General features: G+C 41.7%; 1 protein-coding gene across 2 annotated transcripts in view; it reads right to left on the bottom strand.

Annotated features, from left to right (window-relative positions):
* rbm27 (RNA binding motif protein 27) overlaps positions 1–10,042 on the bottom strand; it is a 143,201-nt gene extending 133,159 nt beyond the window's left edge. For both annotated transcript variants that reach the window (XM_048603413.1, XM_048603414.1), the window contains exon 1: positions 6,241–10,042. In XM_048603413.1, coding sequence (XP_048459370.1) covers positions 6,241–6,299 — 59 coding nt within the window. In that variant the 5' untranslated portion in view covers positions 6,300–10,042. The remainder of the gene's footprint in view (positions 1–6,240) is intronic.
* Positions 10,043–14,590: the final 4,548 nt, after the last annotated feature.

Here is a 14,590-nt window from a genome sequence, read left to right as displayed (position 1 = left end):
GAATAAAGGCTAAACTAATTGTGCCTATTTTTCAGTGTTCAAGTCTGGACAACAATTCAAAAAAGAAAAATAAAACTGCCTCTGACCTCATTTTTTTCTAAGTTGAAATGTCACTCTGTGCCCAACAGCTGCAGAATGCAGCCAGTAAGAAAGGTAAATATTCCAAGTTTTTGCATAAAACAGAACTCAAAAGATAAGATTTTAATCTATACTAAGCATGTTCTATCCAGAATTGTAGATGGCAGCCTTGGGCTTCACAAGGCCTAGTACCAGCCACATGGCTTAACTTGTGTACCATGTGACCAAAATTGTGGTGAAAACATCAAACCTTTACAAAGATATACTTATCAAATATTATGGAATGCAGGTTCTCCCCACCACAAAACAGACAAGGACATGGAATTTATCAGTAACATTTAATCAAACTAGCCATGCCGAAACACGAGTTCAGTCAAATATAATGAGCCTTCCGTTAGAGGTATGGTACAGCACAGCACAGATGTGCTCCTTGTGAAAAATTTTTAAAACCCAGACTTCTCTTTTCTATGTGTCAATGATAAAGGAGTTTAGCTTCCAAAGTTTTCAGTGGTAAGAATTATAAATAACAAAATGCACTAAACTAAATAACCAATTTCTTTATTCAAATTCACCTTGGCATAGCCTCATTAAAAAAAGAATCATTTTCTTCAAATTTTATAACCTGACCACTATATCCAGGAAGAGTTAATTAAACACTCATCGACACAGAGATCACATAACTTTACAAAAAAAATTAAAATTTCCCAATTTTACTCTTTCAAGGGCATTCCAAGCTTAAAAAGGGTAACTATATGCTCAGGAAGAATTCAGAGTAAGTACCAATGTCTGTCAGGCCATACAGGAATCAGCACAGTTCAGGCAATACCAATTATTTGAAAAACAATTTATTTCACAAAACTTTCCATTTTCTACATCAACAATATAATCCCTGTAAAATGTTTGGTCAGTTTTGCAAGTTACAGGGGAGGAGGTAGCCATCTGACTTCTGTGGGTATCACTCTGATGTCATAATAGCATTTGTTTTTGCAGGAAAAAAAGTTGACTCCAGAACATTCAGAATCACACAAAGCACTTGTATTCACAGTGATCAACAAAAAAGAGCTGCAAGAATCTTAATTTCCTTAAAGACTGTCAGAAGGCAACCTGAAAAAACGTGAATCACTTCACCACAGAGACAGAAAGTAGGCTTTAAACAATCATTTCTGGTAGCTTGAAATAATTGCACCATTTAAACTTGGTGCAACAATGTCTTCAGTGGCATTCCCAACTTCCCTCCAAGATTTTCCTTTAAGGATTATTATCTAACAGGAAAAACAACTGAGAGGATAGCATAGATGGCTGTGGTGGTGGCAGCAAAGTCAAGGGGTGAGGATTTCAGCAGAAAATTTGGGTAGTTGTACTATTTGAAAGAGGCACTTTATAATGATATAGACAATATAATGTTAGAGGGTCAGCTTGAAGTTAAACAGTTTTACTATAAAACTGGTGACAATTTGTACTCTGTAAAGAGACTCAATGCTTCTAACTGAGAAAATTTTCAGAGGAAAGTAATGAGAAAACTGAATCCATAAACAGAATATCTGGAACTTATGAAATTGAACCTTTACTAGCTGCACAGAAGAACCTGCCATACTGAAAACTCTTGCTTATCTTATACATCCCTAAATTCATTGGCTTTCATTCAAAAATTCTCCTAAGCATACCGTCTTGGAAAACTATAGCTAATATCATGCATCTTTTCAAATAGAAAGCACAGTGCTGAGCAGTACCCAATATATAAGCCTAAGTATTAAACAGGCAGAATAAGAGGTGATGCCAAACAGTGTAAAAGTATCTTGCCAAAAGCAATTATAATGTCATTTCTGCTAAGTGCCCCACTTATTTCCCACTATCTGGCAACTGTAATTATTTCCTCGGTCATAAAGACAATTATGAGTTCAAGCAAACAACCTAGGCCAGGTGCAGTACCATCCCTCTACAAGTATTAAATTGGAAAGGGTGCAGCAAAGATTTACAAGGATGTTACTGGGACAGGAGGGTTTGACTTACAAGGAATGGCTGGGATTTTTTTCCGCTGGAGCATAAGAGGTTGAGGGGTGACCTCAGAGGTTTAGAAAATCATGAGAGGCATTGATAAGGTGAATAGCAAAGGTCTTTTCCCTATGGTAGGGGAGTTCAAAACTCGAGGGTATAGTTTTACAGTGAAAGGAGAACGTATATGGAATGAACTGCCAGAGGAAGTGGTAGAGGCAAGTACAATTACAACATTTAAAAGACTTTTGGACAGGTACACAAATAGGAAAGATTTAGAGGGATTTGGGCCAAATGCTGGCAAATGGGACGAGGTTAGTTTGGGAAACCTGGTCAGCATGGACAAGTTGGACTGAAGGGTCTGTTTCCATGCGATAGGAGTATGACTGCACAAGTGCAACTATCACTCCTAAGTCTATAATTTACATTGAGATAACTATTAGCTATTATACATCTATTATTTAAATTTTTCTCTCTATATATTCCCATGCACATAAAACAAATGAGGCTATGAACAGTACTTGCCAATCTGCCAAAATGGACTAATTTCTTCACCCAATCACTCTGGATGCTGAACCAACTGGTTCAGTAATTAAAAGATTTGTTTTCTGGCTTTTGAAAACATTTGCCTTCAGTTCTCCCCAATACCATGCTCCATATTCCTCCAACTACAAGAGTTCAGTTTAGAGGCCCATACTTAGCTCCGTGGTGCCTTGCCTTCTTGAATTTCTACCCTGCTTTAAAACTATTAGGCTTTCATTCAAACAATGAATTTAGGGATATAAAAAATAAGTAACGAATCAAAGAATCACTCTGCTGGTCCACTTGCTAAACAGAAGCTGAATCCAATTTCCTCACTTGCTTTGAAATGAATTAAGGGATCAATTGAGGTAACAACAAATAAGTTCCATCTGCAACACCACTCTCCACTCCACCTCACTCCTTCCATTAAAGTCATGGTTTAAAATAACTTTGCAGTCAGGATCATTGAGCACTGAAAAATACAATAATATTTTGTTACAATGACCAACACTGCAAGCGATCTATAATTTATGCCTGAAAGGAGTTAACAATCGTACTTTTCCTTCATAGCTTTATTCTCATTACCTCAAATGTGATGTAATTTTGATCTTGGTATCTTCCATTCCTTTATTTTGGTCTATAGAAATAATAGGAGTGACAATAACAAAGTAAATGGAAAATATGCCATTTTCTGGTGTGTGCTATGACCATTCCCATCAAAATGGCAGAAAAGTTAATAACTGGAGGTTACAGGGTATCACCTGATTGCCTAAAGAACCAGGTAATATAAGGATTTTTTGTAAAAGGTTATTGAGATCAGAAGCGCATTGCAGAGGAGAGATTCAGAGACAGCTAGCATAATCCTGATTGCAGGTTCCTATTTAGTAATAGCAATTTTTTTTGGAGGGTGGAGAAGTGTTGGGCAGTTGCGTGACTCAGTTGGTAGCATGCTTGCTCAACAAAAGTCATTGATTGAAGCCCTCCTTTCAGATCCTTATCCAAAAAACTCCAGACTGACCTTTCAGTGCTGTCTTGAGTGCGCTGCACTGGCAAAGGTTTTGGATGAAACAGTCCAAGGCAAAAAAACAAAGGATACACAATACATTTCAAAAAAGAACAGCAAAGTTCTCCTCAGCACTCTGACCAATATTTAGCAATATCAATCAGCAGCACTGAAGCAGATTATCTGGTTATCATCACACTGCTTTTGTGCCATCTGGCTGAGCAAAACTGTCAGTCACATTTCCTACATTACACCAGTAATATCACATTGTTTTTAATAAGCTACAAAGCACTTTGGAATGGCTTCAGACTGTGAAAGGCCTTACAATAAAGCAAATATATTTGTCATGGCCTCCACAAACAGAGATAAAAGCTTATTAACCTATTCTTTCAGCTTCTTTCTGCACAGATACTGCCAGATTGCCAGTTCCAATATTTTCTTTTCGTTGTTCCTTTAGCACAAAGGAATAAATAAGTTTGCTTGAATAAACGAGTCTTCATTTAGTAAGATGTGGAGCAAGAGTGACTTCAGTATACTGACTTAGTAATTAAGCAACGAAGGCTTTAGTATCCAGATCAAAATTTCATAGAACATAAATTCCATGTTGATTTAGGATTCAATGTATTTGAATATGCCATAATAATTTAATTTTTATAAGAAAAAAATTCAGTATGTGGTCCAACACCAAAAGGAAATACATGAAGTTGAAATTATTGCTTGCCCAAAAGTATGGAGAATATTTGACTAGAACAATGTAATATTGGATAGAATAACAAAAAAAATTGCCTCAGCTGCAAATACTAGTCTTTCCAGTAAATAAAATCCTCTGGAAAGGCAGTTGCAGAAAAATGTAAAACAGCAACACAAATTGTCATGAATGGCGAATGAACAATCTCGCTTAGACAGTGAAGTTCAGTCAGATTCAAATAGGCTTTACAGGTTTCATGTTCTACCTTAAAAATTCCTAGTTCCAATTTTTGGAATATTGTTTTTTTTTAATTTTGCGACTCCCACCGCTGCCCCCCCCATTAGAATTGCATCCTTTATTCTAAACTGAACTCCAAGTTATTATCAGATAATAGCAAATAAATCTCAAGATGGAAAATTACTCTGTGGCATCAGAATCACAGATGAGGTTGTGGATTTGTAAGTATTATGCTGCCAACACATTGTACAGACTTCTCATAGAACTCAAAAGCCTTTCTTGTAAACAAAGACAACGGTCTGGGACTCTGCAAGAGCACAATTCACAGGAAGTTTGATATTTTCTGTTATATGATAGGATCATTAGATCAATTTACAGAAAGCAATTCTTATGCCCTCATTCCTTTAACATCAAAGTCTAACTGCTGTTAAGTAAAGAGATAACAAGGTGTAGAGCTGGATGAACACAGCAGGCCAAGCAGCATCAGAGGAGCAGGAAGGCTGACGTTTCGGGCCTAGACCCTTCTTCAGAAAAAGTTCCGCAGTTTGTGATCCATCAGAATTTAACTGATATGCTACATTTGCAGCTAAGAAGGATATTGCTGGGGTTATTTTCTGTAGAAGAGAGGAGGATGAGGGGAGATTTAATTGAGTATGGAGTAGCTTGGATAGGTCAATGCCCAGAAGACATAAATTTACAATAATTGACAGAAAGAATAAAGGGACATGGAGAAGTTATTTTCAATCCTTATAAAGGTGGGGGAAGTCTTTAAGTCACTGTTTGAAAGGACAGAAGAGGCAGAAGCACTCTTCACGGTTGAAGTTTGACATGGATTTGTGCCCATGTAACCCAGAGGGGTAGATATTGATGGCTGGGAGGCGTTATTCTACAGGGAGAAACGACAGCCAATTTAAGCACATCAGTACCCACAAAAAAAACCCGGAGGATAAAGCGATTAGATAACCTATTTTAGTCACACTGGTTACAATGCATACTGATAATCAGGGGTTCACTTTTTACTAGTACCTGACCAGAAAATGAATAATTATTATTGATAATTGACAGTGTTGTTCCTGATCATTGCTCATCATTACTGGTCAACTAACTGTAGAACATATTCGTTTTCTTTTTAGATAAAGGTTTGAAAATGAAACAATCAATAAACGCATCATTTTGTTTGCTCACCCACCAAACTTGAGCAAGAATACTGCGCTTAGGGAAATGTACGCTCGGAGTTTGAGAATGAAAACCCAAAGTTTAAGGTCAGCACATTTCGAAAGCAATCTGGCACTTCAAAGTAAACCCTCGTTTTCAGTAAATTCAGTAAATTTTCTTGCTTCACTTATTACAAGCAAACCCCCGAAAATCGCGAAAAAGTGAACGGTCCCTCCGTTAACATTTAAAAGCAAGATTATCCTAAATGCGAGTTCGCTAATTTTGGATTCGTAAAAGCAATGGAGAATAAGTGTTTCCAAAGAGTTAACATATCTCAAAAACAGTCTACCAAGGCAAAAACTGATAGATTACATTGATTTGCCCCATTTTAATCCCGGTGACAGACCCTAATCTTTGCGTGTGGCCTGACAAGCCTGGCTCATGAGGCAGCCCGAGAGCCTGAAAAGTGTAAAAGTCCCCGCCCCCTTAAAAATATATATATCACCCCCGTGCCAACAATAAAAAAAAGTGCCTAGTGGATTCGAAGGAGCAGAGTAATACTCACATAGGGTCCAAGGCCCTTGACAACCAAGATCTGAAAGCGTCCAGATTCTCTATGATCATCTTCCTAAGGTGAACGGCCCGGTCACTGCTGCACCGTCAGAATGTCAGGGCCCTCATTGGAAGTCCACCAGCGAACATGACAACAAACCGGAGCAGAACCCAGGCCGCACCGCACCGTGCGACCAAACACCGACCTGTGTGTGATCGACAGAATTGTCTTCCAATCAGCGACCAGTCCCCGCCGCGCGGGCCAATCAGAAGGGTGTGGAGTGCGGGTCAAGGAGGCGGTAGCGAGTTAGGTTGTACCCAACGGCCTCATGGAGGGGAGGGGGAGAGAAGAGAGAAGCAATCGATCGATCTCAATTTCGGTTTCCTTTCCCCGCTCTCGCAGAGAGGAATAGGAACAAGAAAGAAGTTGAAACGCGAGTTTTGGGAGAATATATGCTCCTTTAAAGACAAACGGCACATTTACTTGAAGACGAAAGAAGGAGGGGGGAAGAATGAGGAGAAATAAAAAAAAATGCCGCACTGCTCAATCAAACCTGAAAACGTCGTGCGGGCGCGTACTGTTTGATAGGCAGCAGGACCGTCCAATCAGAATGGGGCGATCTGACGGCGCAGCCTGATCATTGGACGGCCGGACTGTAGAAGGCGGGACGGCCGAACGCCTCGCGCGTCCAACAGAACAAATGGACGTTTCGTAGTGACGAGGAGGGAGAGAGAGAAAAAAAACAGCGCCAGGCTGTGATCTTTTCTTTTTATCGTGATGATTAACGTATTTGGTGAGACGGACAAAAAAAATGACTGAATTACTGAACAAAACGCACGAGGCACGTCACTGCGTGATCGGACGTCGGGCAGGCCCCCCCTCCCGACGTATCGCCGTGAAAATCTATTATCGCGAGAGCAGCCCACCCCACTTACGTGTTTTTTGCGGCAAAGCTGTCTCCTAGCAACCAGAGGTGTCTGCAATTGCGCAGCAGCGACCAGTCATCAAAAGGAAATGGTACATAAATGCAGGATATAAAGAAAAGATGCTGCCGGCCCATACTTTTCCATAGCCTGCATTTCTGTTTGTAAATATCTTTCCTGAGATGTGGGCATCGATGGCGACGGTGGAATTTATCACTCATCCCAACTCGCGCTGCGTGATGGGCTACCTTCTTGAACAGCCAGTCGGTGGCAGGCTTGTTACACCGTTTTGATCGTCTACGCGCGAATTGGAGTCAGATTTCCAGGCATGCAAGATAACAGCTAATTTTCCTGACATTTGGGTTATAATGGTTCCGCAGTTAGAACCTTAGGGACTGGAGTCGGCCATTCAGTCCCCAGAGCCTGTTTCACCATACAATTAGATCATGGCTGATCTGTGTCCTCGCACGATCAGCTGCCTTTGTCCCATATCCCATAATAGTTTTTCTTAACAAAAGTTTAGAACAAATTAAGAACTGCCATGGCATCAACTGCCATTTATGAAAGAGTTGCAAACCTCTACTAGCCTTTGTGTGTGGGAGTGCTTCCGAACGTGCCCCTGAATGGCCTGGCCCTAATTTTTATACTGTGACCCCAAGTACAAGAATCTCCAACCAGCGAAAATGATTTATCTCTTTCTATTCTGCCATTTCCATCAGATCACTCCTCAACCTTCTAAATTTGAGAGAAAACAGGCCTAATTTGTATAATCTCTCCTATCTGATTTGACTTATTGTGACATGTACCAAAGTACAGTGAAAAGCTCTGTTTATGAGCAGTCCAGGCAGATAATAGTAAGCAAGGACATATAGATCATAGGGTGAAAAAAAACTTAGAGGCATACAAGTTACGTCATATGGGCCGTGTGCTAGGCAAGATCAGCATTATTTCAAGTTAGAGAGTACTTTCATCTGTCTAATAATGGCCAGGAAGAAGCTGTTCCTGAACCTGCCGGTGCGTGTTTTCAAGCTTCTGTATCTTCTGCCTGACAGAAGTGGTTGTAGGAGAACATTACAGGGGTGCAATGGATCTTTGATGATGTTGGCACCCTTTCCCCGGCTCCAAGCCATATAAATGGGGTCCATGGATGGAAGGAGACAGTAAGGACTGCAGATGCTGGAAGCCACAGTCAATGGATGTAAAGCTGGAAAAGTACAGCAGGTTAGACAGCATCCGAGGAGCAGGAAAGTCAATGTTTCGGGTTGAAACCCTTCGGCCTGAAACATTGACTTTCCTGCTCCCTCAGATGCTGTCTGATCTGCTGTCCTTTTCCAGCTTCACATTCATGGATGGAAAGTTGGTTTCCGTGATGTTCTGTGCACGCAACCTTCTATAGTTTCTTTTGGTCCTGGGCAGAGCCCATGCCAGGCTGTTATGCCCCCAGACAGTATGCTTTCAGTGGTGCATCGGTAAAAGTTGGTGAGGGTCCAAATGGACGTGCCAAATTTCCTGAGCCACCTGAGGAAGAAGAGGCATTGTTGAGCCTTCTTGACCATCACATCTACGTTGGAAGTCCAGGACAGGTTGTTGGTTATCGTCACTTGTAGAAACTTGACACTCCCCACCCTCTCAACCTCAGCTCTGTTAATGTAGATGGGGTGTGTCCTCCTCCTTTCTTGCTGAAGCCAATTACCAGTTCTTTAGTTTTGCCGACGTTGAGAGAGAGGTCGTTCTCACTGAACCACATCACCAAGCCCTCTATCTCCTTTCTGTATTCTGACTTGTCGTTGTTAGATATCTGTCCTATCACGGTGATGCCATCAGCAAACTTGTAGATGGTGTTCATTCAGAATTTAGCAACATAGTCATGGGTGTACGGGGAGTATAGTAGGGGGCTGAGGATGCATCCTTGGGGGGGCTCCAATGTTGATGTTATCATGGAGGAGGTACAGTTGTCTATCTTCACTGATTGCAGTATGTGGGTCAGAAAGCTGAGAATCCAGTTGCAGAGGGTGGAGCCGAGACCAAGGTTCTCAGAGTTTTGAGATCAGCTAACTTAACTGTTGAATGCCACGTATCATTCTTGGAAACCTACATTGTACTCCTTCTAAGGCAATATATCCTTCTTAAGGTGTGGTGCTCAGACCTACTCAGAGCACTCCAAGTAATCAAGGGAACCTAATCAGCAGAAATTATGATTTAGAAGGAGAAAAGAGAAATGATTGTTCACAGGGGCCTGTAGACAGATAGATATTGTGAGGAGCTCCCAAAGGAGTTATGCGGAGTATCCATCTTAAGCACTGGAGAAATACCACCAGCAATGCCTTGGCACAATCCCCAAATCTAATGACAAGAAACAAGTGACAAGAAAAGTGGTCCAAAAACAGCATCTTCTCCCAAGCTAACTTGTCCAGCTTTGAAGTATAAATCATTTAAAACTAGCTCCACTTAGCAAGAAGTTATATGTCTGCCTGACTCCAGATTTCCGAAGCATCTGCTATATTTATAACTCCATTCAATCAAGATCCTTGCAGCAGAACGAAACAAACACTTTAATGATGTCTTCAAAACATCTTTAAAGAGGTCCAGCAGCTTTATTGACACCTGTGATCAAACACATCAAGGAATTTCATTCGGAAACTGAAGAGGCAGAGTCAAGAAGTTGGAGGGAACAGACAAATCTCCAAACAACCCTTATTTCCACCTCTTACAGCCGTACCTGCCTCACAAATAACTCACAGGAAAAAAAAGAACAAAAGGAGAGACTAAAATTACATGATGTTACTTAGCAAATCTGCTTACCTTAGATTCAAGGAGACTTTTGTTGAAACAAGTTAAAGTAAAGCACAAATTTGATAAATGGATGAGGAACAAATAAATGAATAATCCATTTTATTCTCTATTTATTTATGGGATGAGGGCATCGCTGGCCAGGCAACATTTATTGTCCATCTCTAAATGCCCAGAGGGCAGTTAAGAGTCACCGACATTGCTGTGGGTCTGGAGTCACATGTAGGTTAGACCAGGTAAGGATGGCAGTTTCTGTTCCTAAAGGACATTAGTGAACCTGATGAGTTTTTCCAACAATTGACAATGGTTTTATCATCATCAGTAGACTCATAATTACAGATTTTTTTTAATTGAATTCAAATTCCACCATCAGCCATGGCAGGATTCAAACCCAGGTCCCCAGAACATTATCTGGGTTTCTGGATTAACAATCCAGCAATAATACCATTAGGCCATCACCTCTCCTTTGATATACAAAAATCATTTTCATGGCTGGAATGAACTTCCAGAGGAAGTGGTGGAGATGGGTACTGTTACAAAATTTAAAAGGCATTCACATAAGCACATGATTAAGAAATGTTTGGAGATATATGGGCCAAGCACAGGCAGGTGGCACTAGTTTAATTTGGGATTATGGTCAACTGGTTAGACCAAAGTGTCTGTTTCCATGCTCTGTGACTCTATGTGACAGAGTCTGCTGATTATGCATTGAGCTTGATAGTCATTTCAGATACCACAGAACCAGAGTGGAAGCAACTCATCTATTCTGAGGGACTGCCTGAGAAGAAATTTCTGGCAGTCAGAAAAGCCCAAATTTATTTGGGAATGAGGATCCATAAATGAAATGATTTGCATTTATGTAATACCACTCACAGACTTGGGCTGACCTGAAACATTTAACAATCATCAAAATACTTTTGCACTGTCGGCACCTTTGCAATATTGAAAATGTGGCTAGTAAATTGCACACAGCAAGACTCCACAAACGGAGATAGCAAGAAATGCAGATGCTGGAGTCAGAGTCAACACTGTGTGGAGCTGGAGGAGCACAGCAGGTCAGGCAGCGTCAGAAGAGCAGGAAAGCCCACGTTTAGGGCCCAGACCCTTCTTCAGAATGGGAGGGGGAAGGGAGCTGGAAAATAAATAGAGGCAGGAGGGGTAGGGCTGAGGGAAGGTAGGTGGTGGGATGGTGATAGGTGGATACAGGTAGGGAGTGGTGGGGATTGGTCAGTGGGAAGGGAGGAGCAGACAGGTGGGAGAGAAAATGGTCAGGTTGTGTCAGGCCAAGCAGGCGAGAGGGAAGATGGGTGGAGCTGAGGAAAGGTATGTGTGGTAGTGATAGGGGGTGCAGGTAAGGGGTAGTGGGGATTGGTGGTGTCAATTATCGCGTACTGAGGACAGATGCTCCACTAAACAGTTCCCAAGTCTGCGCTTGGTCTCACTGATGTAGAGGAGGCCACATCAGGAACAGCAGATATAGTAGACCAGGTTGGAGGATGTACAGGTGAACACCTGTTGGATATGGAAAGTTTGCTTTGGGCCTTAGATGGAGTTGAGGGGGGAGTTGTAGGGGCACGTGTAGCATTTCCTGCAGTTGCAAGGGAAGGTGCTGGTTGTGGTGGGGTTAGTGGAGAGCGTGGAGCGGACAAGGGTGTTGCACAGTGAACGGTCTCTATGAAAGGTAGATAGGGGTGGGGAGGGAAATATCTCTTTGGCCGTGGGGTCGGATTGTAGGTTGGGGTCCTTAAGATAGGAGGACATCTGGGATATCCGGGAGTGGAACGTTCCATCTTGGGAGCAGATGCAGTTGAGGGGGAGGAATTGGGCATATAGGATTGTATCCACCGTATCACCTCACATACCACCCCACCAATCTCCACATCCAGCGTATCAACTTCAGCCACCTACAATCTGACCCCACAACCAAAAAGATATTTCCCTCCCCACCCCATCTGCCTTTCATAGGGACCACTCACTCTGCAACTGCATCCACCTATCACCATCCCACCTACATTACCCCAGCCCCACCCTTCCTCCCTCTATTTATTTCCAGCTCCCTTCGCCTTCCCCTGTTCTAAAGAGGGGTCCTGACCCGAAACAGCAACTTTCAAGACTCCACAAACAACATGTTAATAATTGGATAATTTGTTGTGATGTCAACTAAGCCAAGACACCAGGGATAGGTCCCTTAGAAATATTGCTATGATCTATCTGCAAAGGGACACAGGACTTTGATTCAACATCTTACCTGAAAGACGACATCACTGGCAGTGCAGCACTTCCTTCATATTCCACTGGAGAATCAACTTTCATTACTATATTTGAGCATAAAACCCAAAAATGAGACAAGCAGTCAGAAAAGTCCCAAGTTAAAAGTAGATCTGTAGATTTATGGTGACCTGACAAAGGCATTCCACACTGGCAGTAAAGAAAATCTCGATAAATTCTTCTCCAAGGTTCAGGGAAATTTGTTGTGACAGTTAAATTATTCCATCGTGACTAAAGTGAAGAAAAATCGGGACAATCCCAGCTCCTTTCTTATTGCAAATTGTGTTAAGTAAATATAGGTCCTGGTACAATGACTTTTCATAATTTTGTTTGTTGCTATGCATGTTTCTCATGGTTTTCAATAACCTCAAAATCAAAGTCGAGATGAGGCTTAGAACTGAGAAGATCCTTAGAAGATTATAATCTACAAAAAGACTGGAGGAGCTTGTTCATGAACTCTGGTCTGTTGATGGTTATTTCACAAATCAATAATTTCACAGTTGCCTTTCATGGTAACAGCTTTTTATTTCCAGGCTTTAAAAATTAAATTTAAATACTCAAACAGACATTTGTGAAATTTGAATTTTTGCTCTCTGAATTGTTCAAAGCCAGGCTTCTGAATTACCCATATAATATCATAGCTACTATGCGCATGCACATCGTAGATTTTTTTTTTCATAGAATCCCTACAGTGTGGAAACAGGCCCTTCGGCCCAACAAGTCCACACCAACCCCCAGAGTATCCCACCCAGACCCATTCCCCAAACCCACCTAATCTACACATCCCTGAACACTATGAGCAATTTAGCATGGCCAATCCACCTAGCCTGCACATCTTTGGACTGTGGGAGGAAACCAGAGCAGCCGGAGAAAACCCACGCAGACACGGGGAGAATGTGCAAACTCCACACAGACAGTTGCCTGAGGGGGAATCAAAGGTGGGTCCCTGGCGCTGTGTGGCAGCAGTGCTAAACACTGAGCACTGTGCCGCCCCACATCAGCCAAATGTCTCCAGTTTTTGCCTGTCTGCCCAATCCAAACATCTATTCCATCAGTTGATCATATTGTATGCGAAAAGTATTGACATCAATCTATTTGATTTGATTAATTATTGTGACATTACCTAGATACAGTGAAAGGTTTTGTTTTTTGTGTAGCACAGGCAAATCATACCATACAAAAGTGACAGGCGGAATAAACAGAATGAGGAGTACAAAGTTGCAGCAACGAAGAAGGTACACAAAAAGCAAGATTAATATTAGATTTACAATTTGAGAGGTCCATACAGAAATCTAACAACAGCAGGGAAGAAGCTGTTCTTGAACCTGTTACTCTGTGTGTTTAAGCTTTTGTATCTTCTGCCTGATTGAAGAGATTAATACCAGCGTGGACGGGTCTTTGAGGTTGACTGTCTTTCTGAGGCAGTGAGAAGTGTAGATGGAGTCAATGGATGAAAGGTTGGCTTGCATGATGGCCTGAGCTGTGTTCATAATTCTCTGTAGTTTCTTACAGTCCCGGACAGAGCAGTTGCAGTACCAAGCCGTGATGCATCCAGATAGAATGCTTTCTGTGGTGCATCAATAAAAGTCGGTGAGAACCCTTATGAACATGTGGAATTTCCTTAGCCTGCTGAGGAAGAAGAGACATTGTTGTGCCTTCTTGACCGTTGTATCAATTTGGGTGGTCCAGGACAGATTGTTGGTGATCGTCACTCCTAGGAACTTGATGCTCTCGACCACCTCTACCTCAGCACCATTGATGTAGGTACGGGTGTGCCCTCCTATTTGCTTCCTGAAGCCGATGATCAGCTCTTGAGTTTTGCTGACGTTGAAGGAGAGATTATTATCTTTATACCACACTACCTAGCAGTCTGTGTCTATCCTGTATACTGTCTCGTTATTCTTTGATACCTGCTCTACAACAATAGTGTTGTCAGTGAACCTGCAGATGGGGTTCAGACAAAATTTGACCACACAGTCATAAGTGTACAGGAAGTACAGTAAGGGGCTGGTTATGCAGCCTTGCAGGGCGCCAATGTTGAGGATTGTCATGGAGGAAGTGATGTTGCCTATCCTCACTAATTGTAGTCTTTCGGTCAGAAAGTCGAGGATCCACTTGCAGGGTGCGGAACAGAGACCTAAGTCCCTCACTTTGGAGATTAGTTTGGTTGGGATTATAATGTTGAAGGTGGAGCCGTGGTCAATAAATTGAAGCCTGATGTTATAGATTCATAAAGATATACAGCACAGAAACACCCTTCAGTCCAACTCGTCTATGCTGACCAGATATCCTAACTAACTCCCATTTACCAGCATTTGGCCCATATCCCTCTAAATCCTTCCTATTCATATACCCATCCAGATGCCTTTTAAATGTTGTAA

Source organism: Rhincodon typus, chromosome 12 (assembly GCF_021869965.1).
Source record: "Rhincodon typus isolate 14 chromosome 12, sRhiTyp1.1, whole genome shotgun sequence".
NCBI lineage: Eukaryota > Metazoa > Chordata > Chondrichthyes > Orectolobiformes > Rhincodontidae > Rhincodon > Rhincodon typus.
The sequence above is the reverse complement of the archived record's forward strand: the minus strand, read 5'-3'. Positions and strand labels throughout refer to the sequence as shown.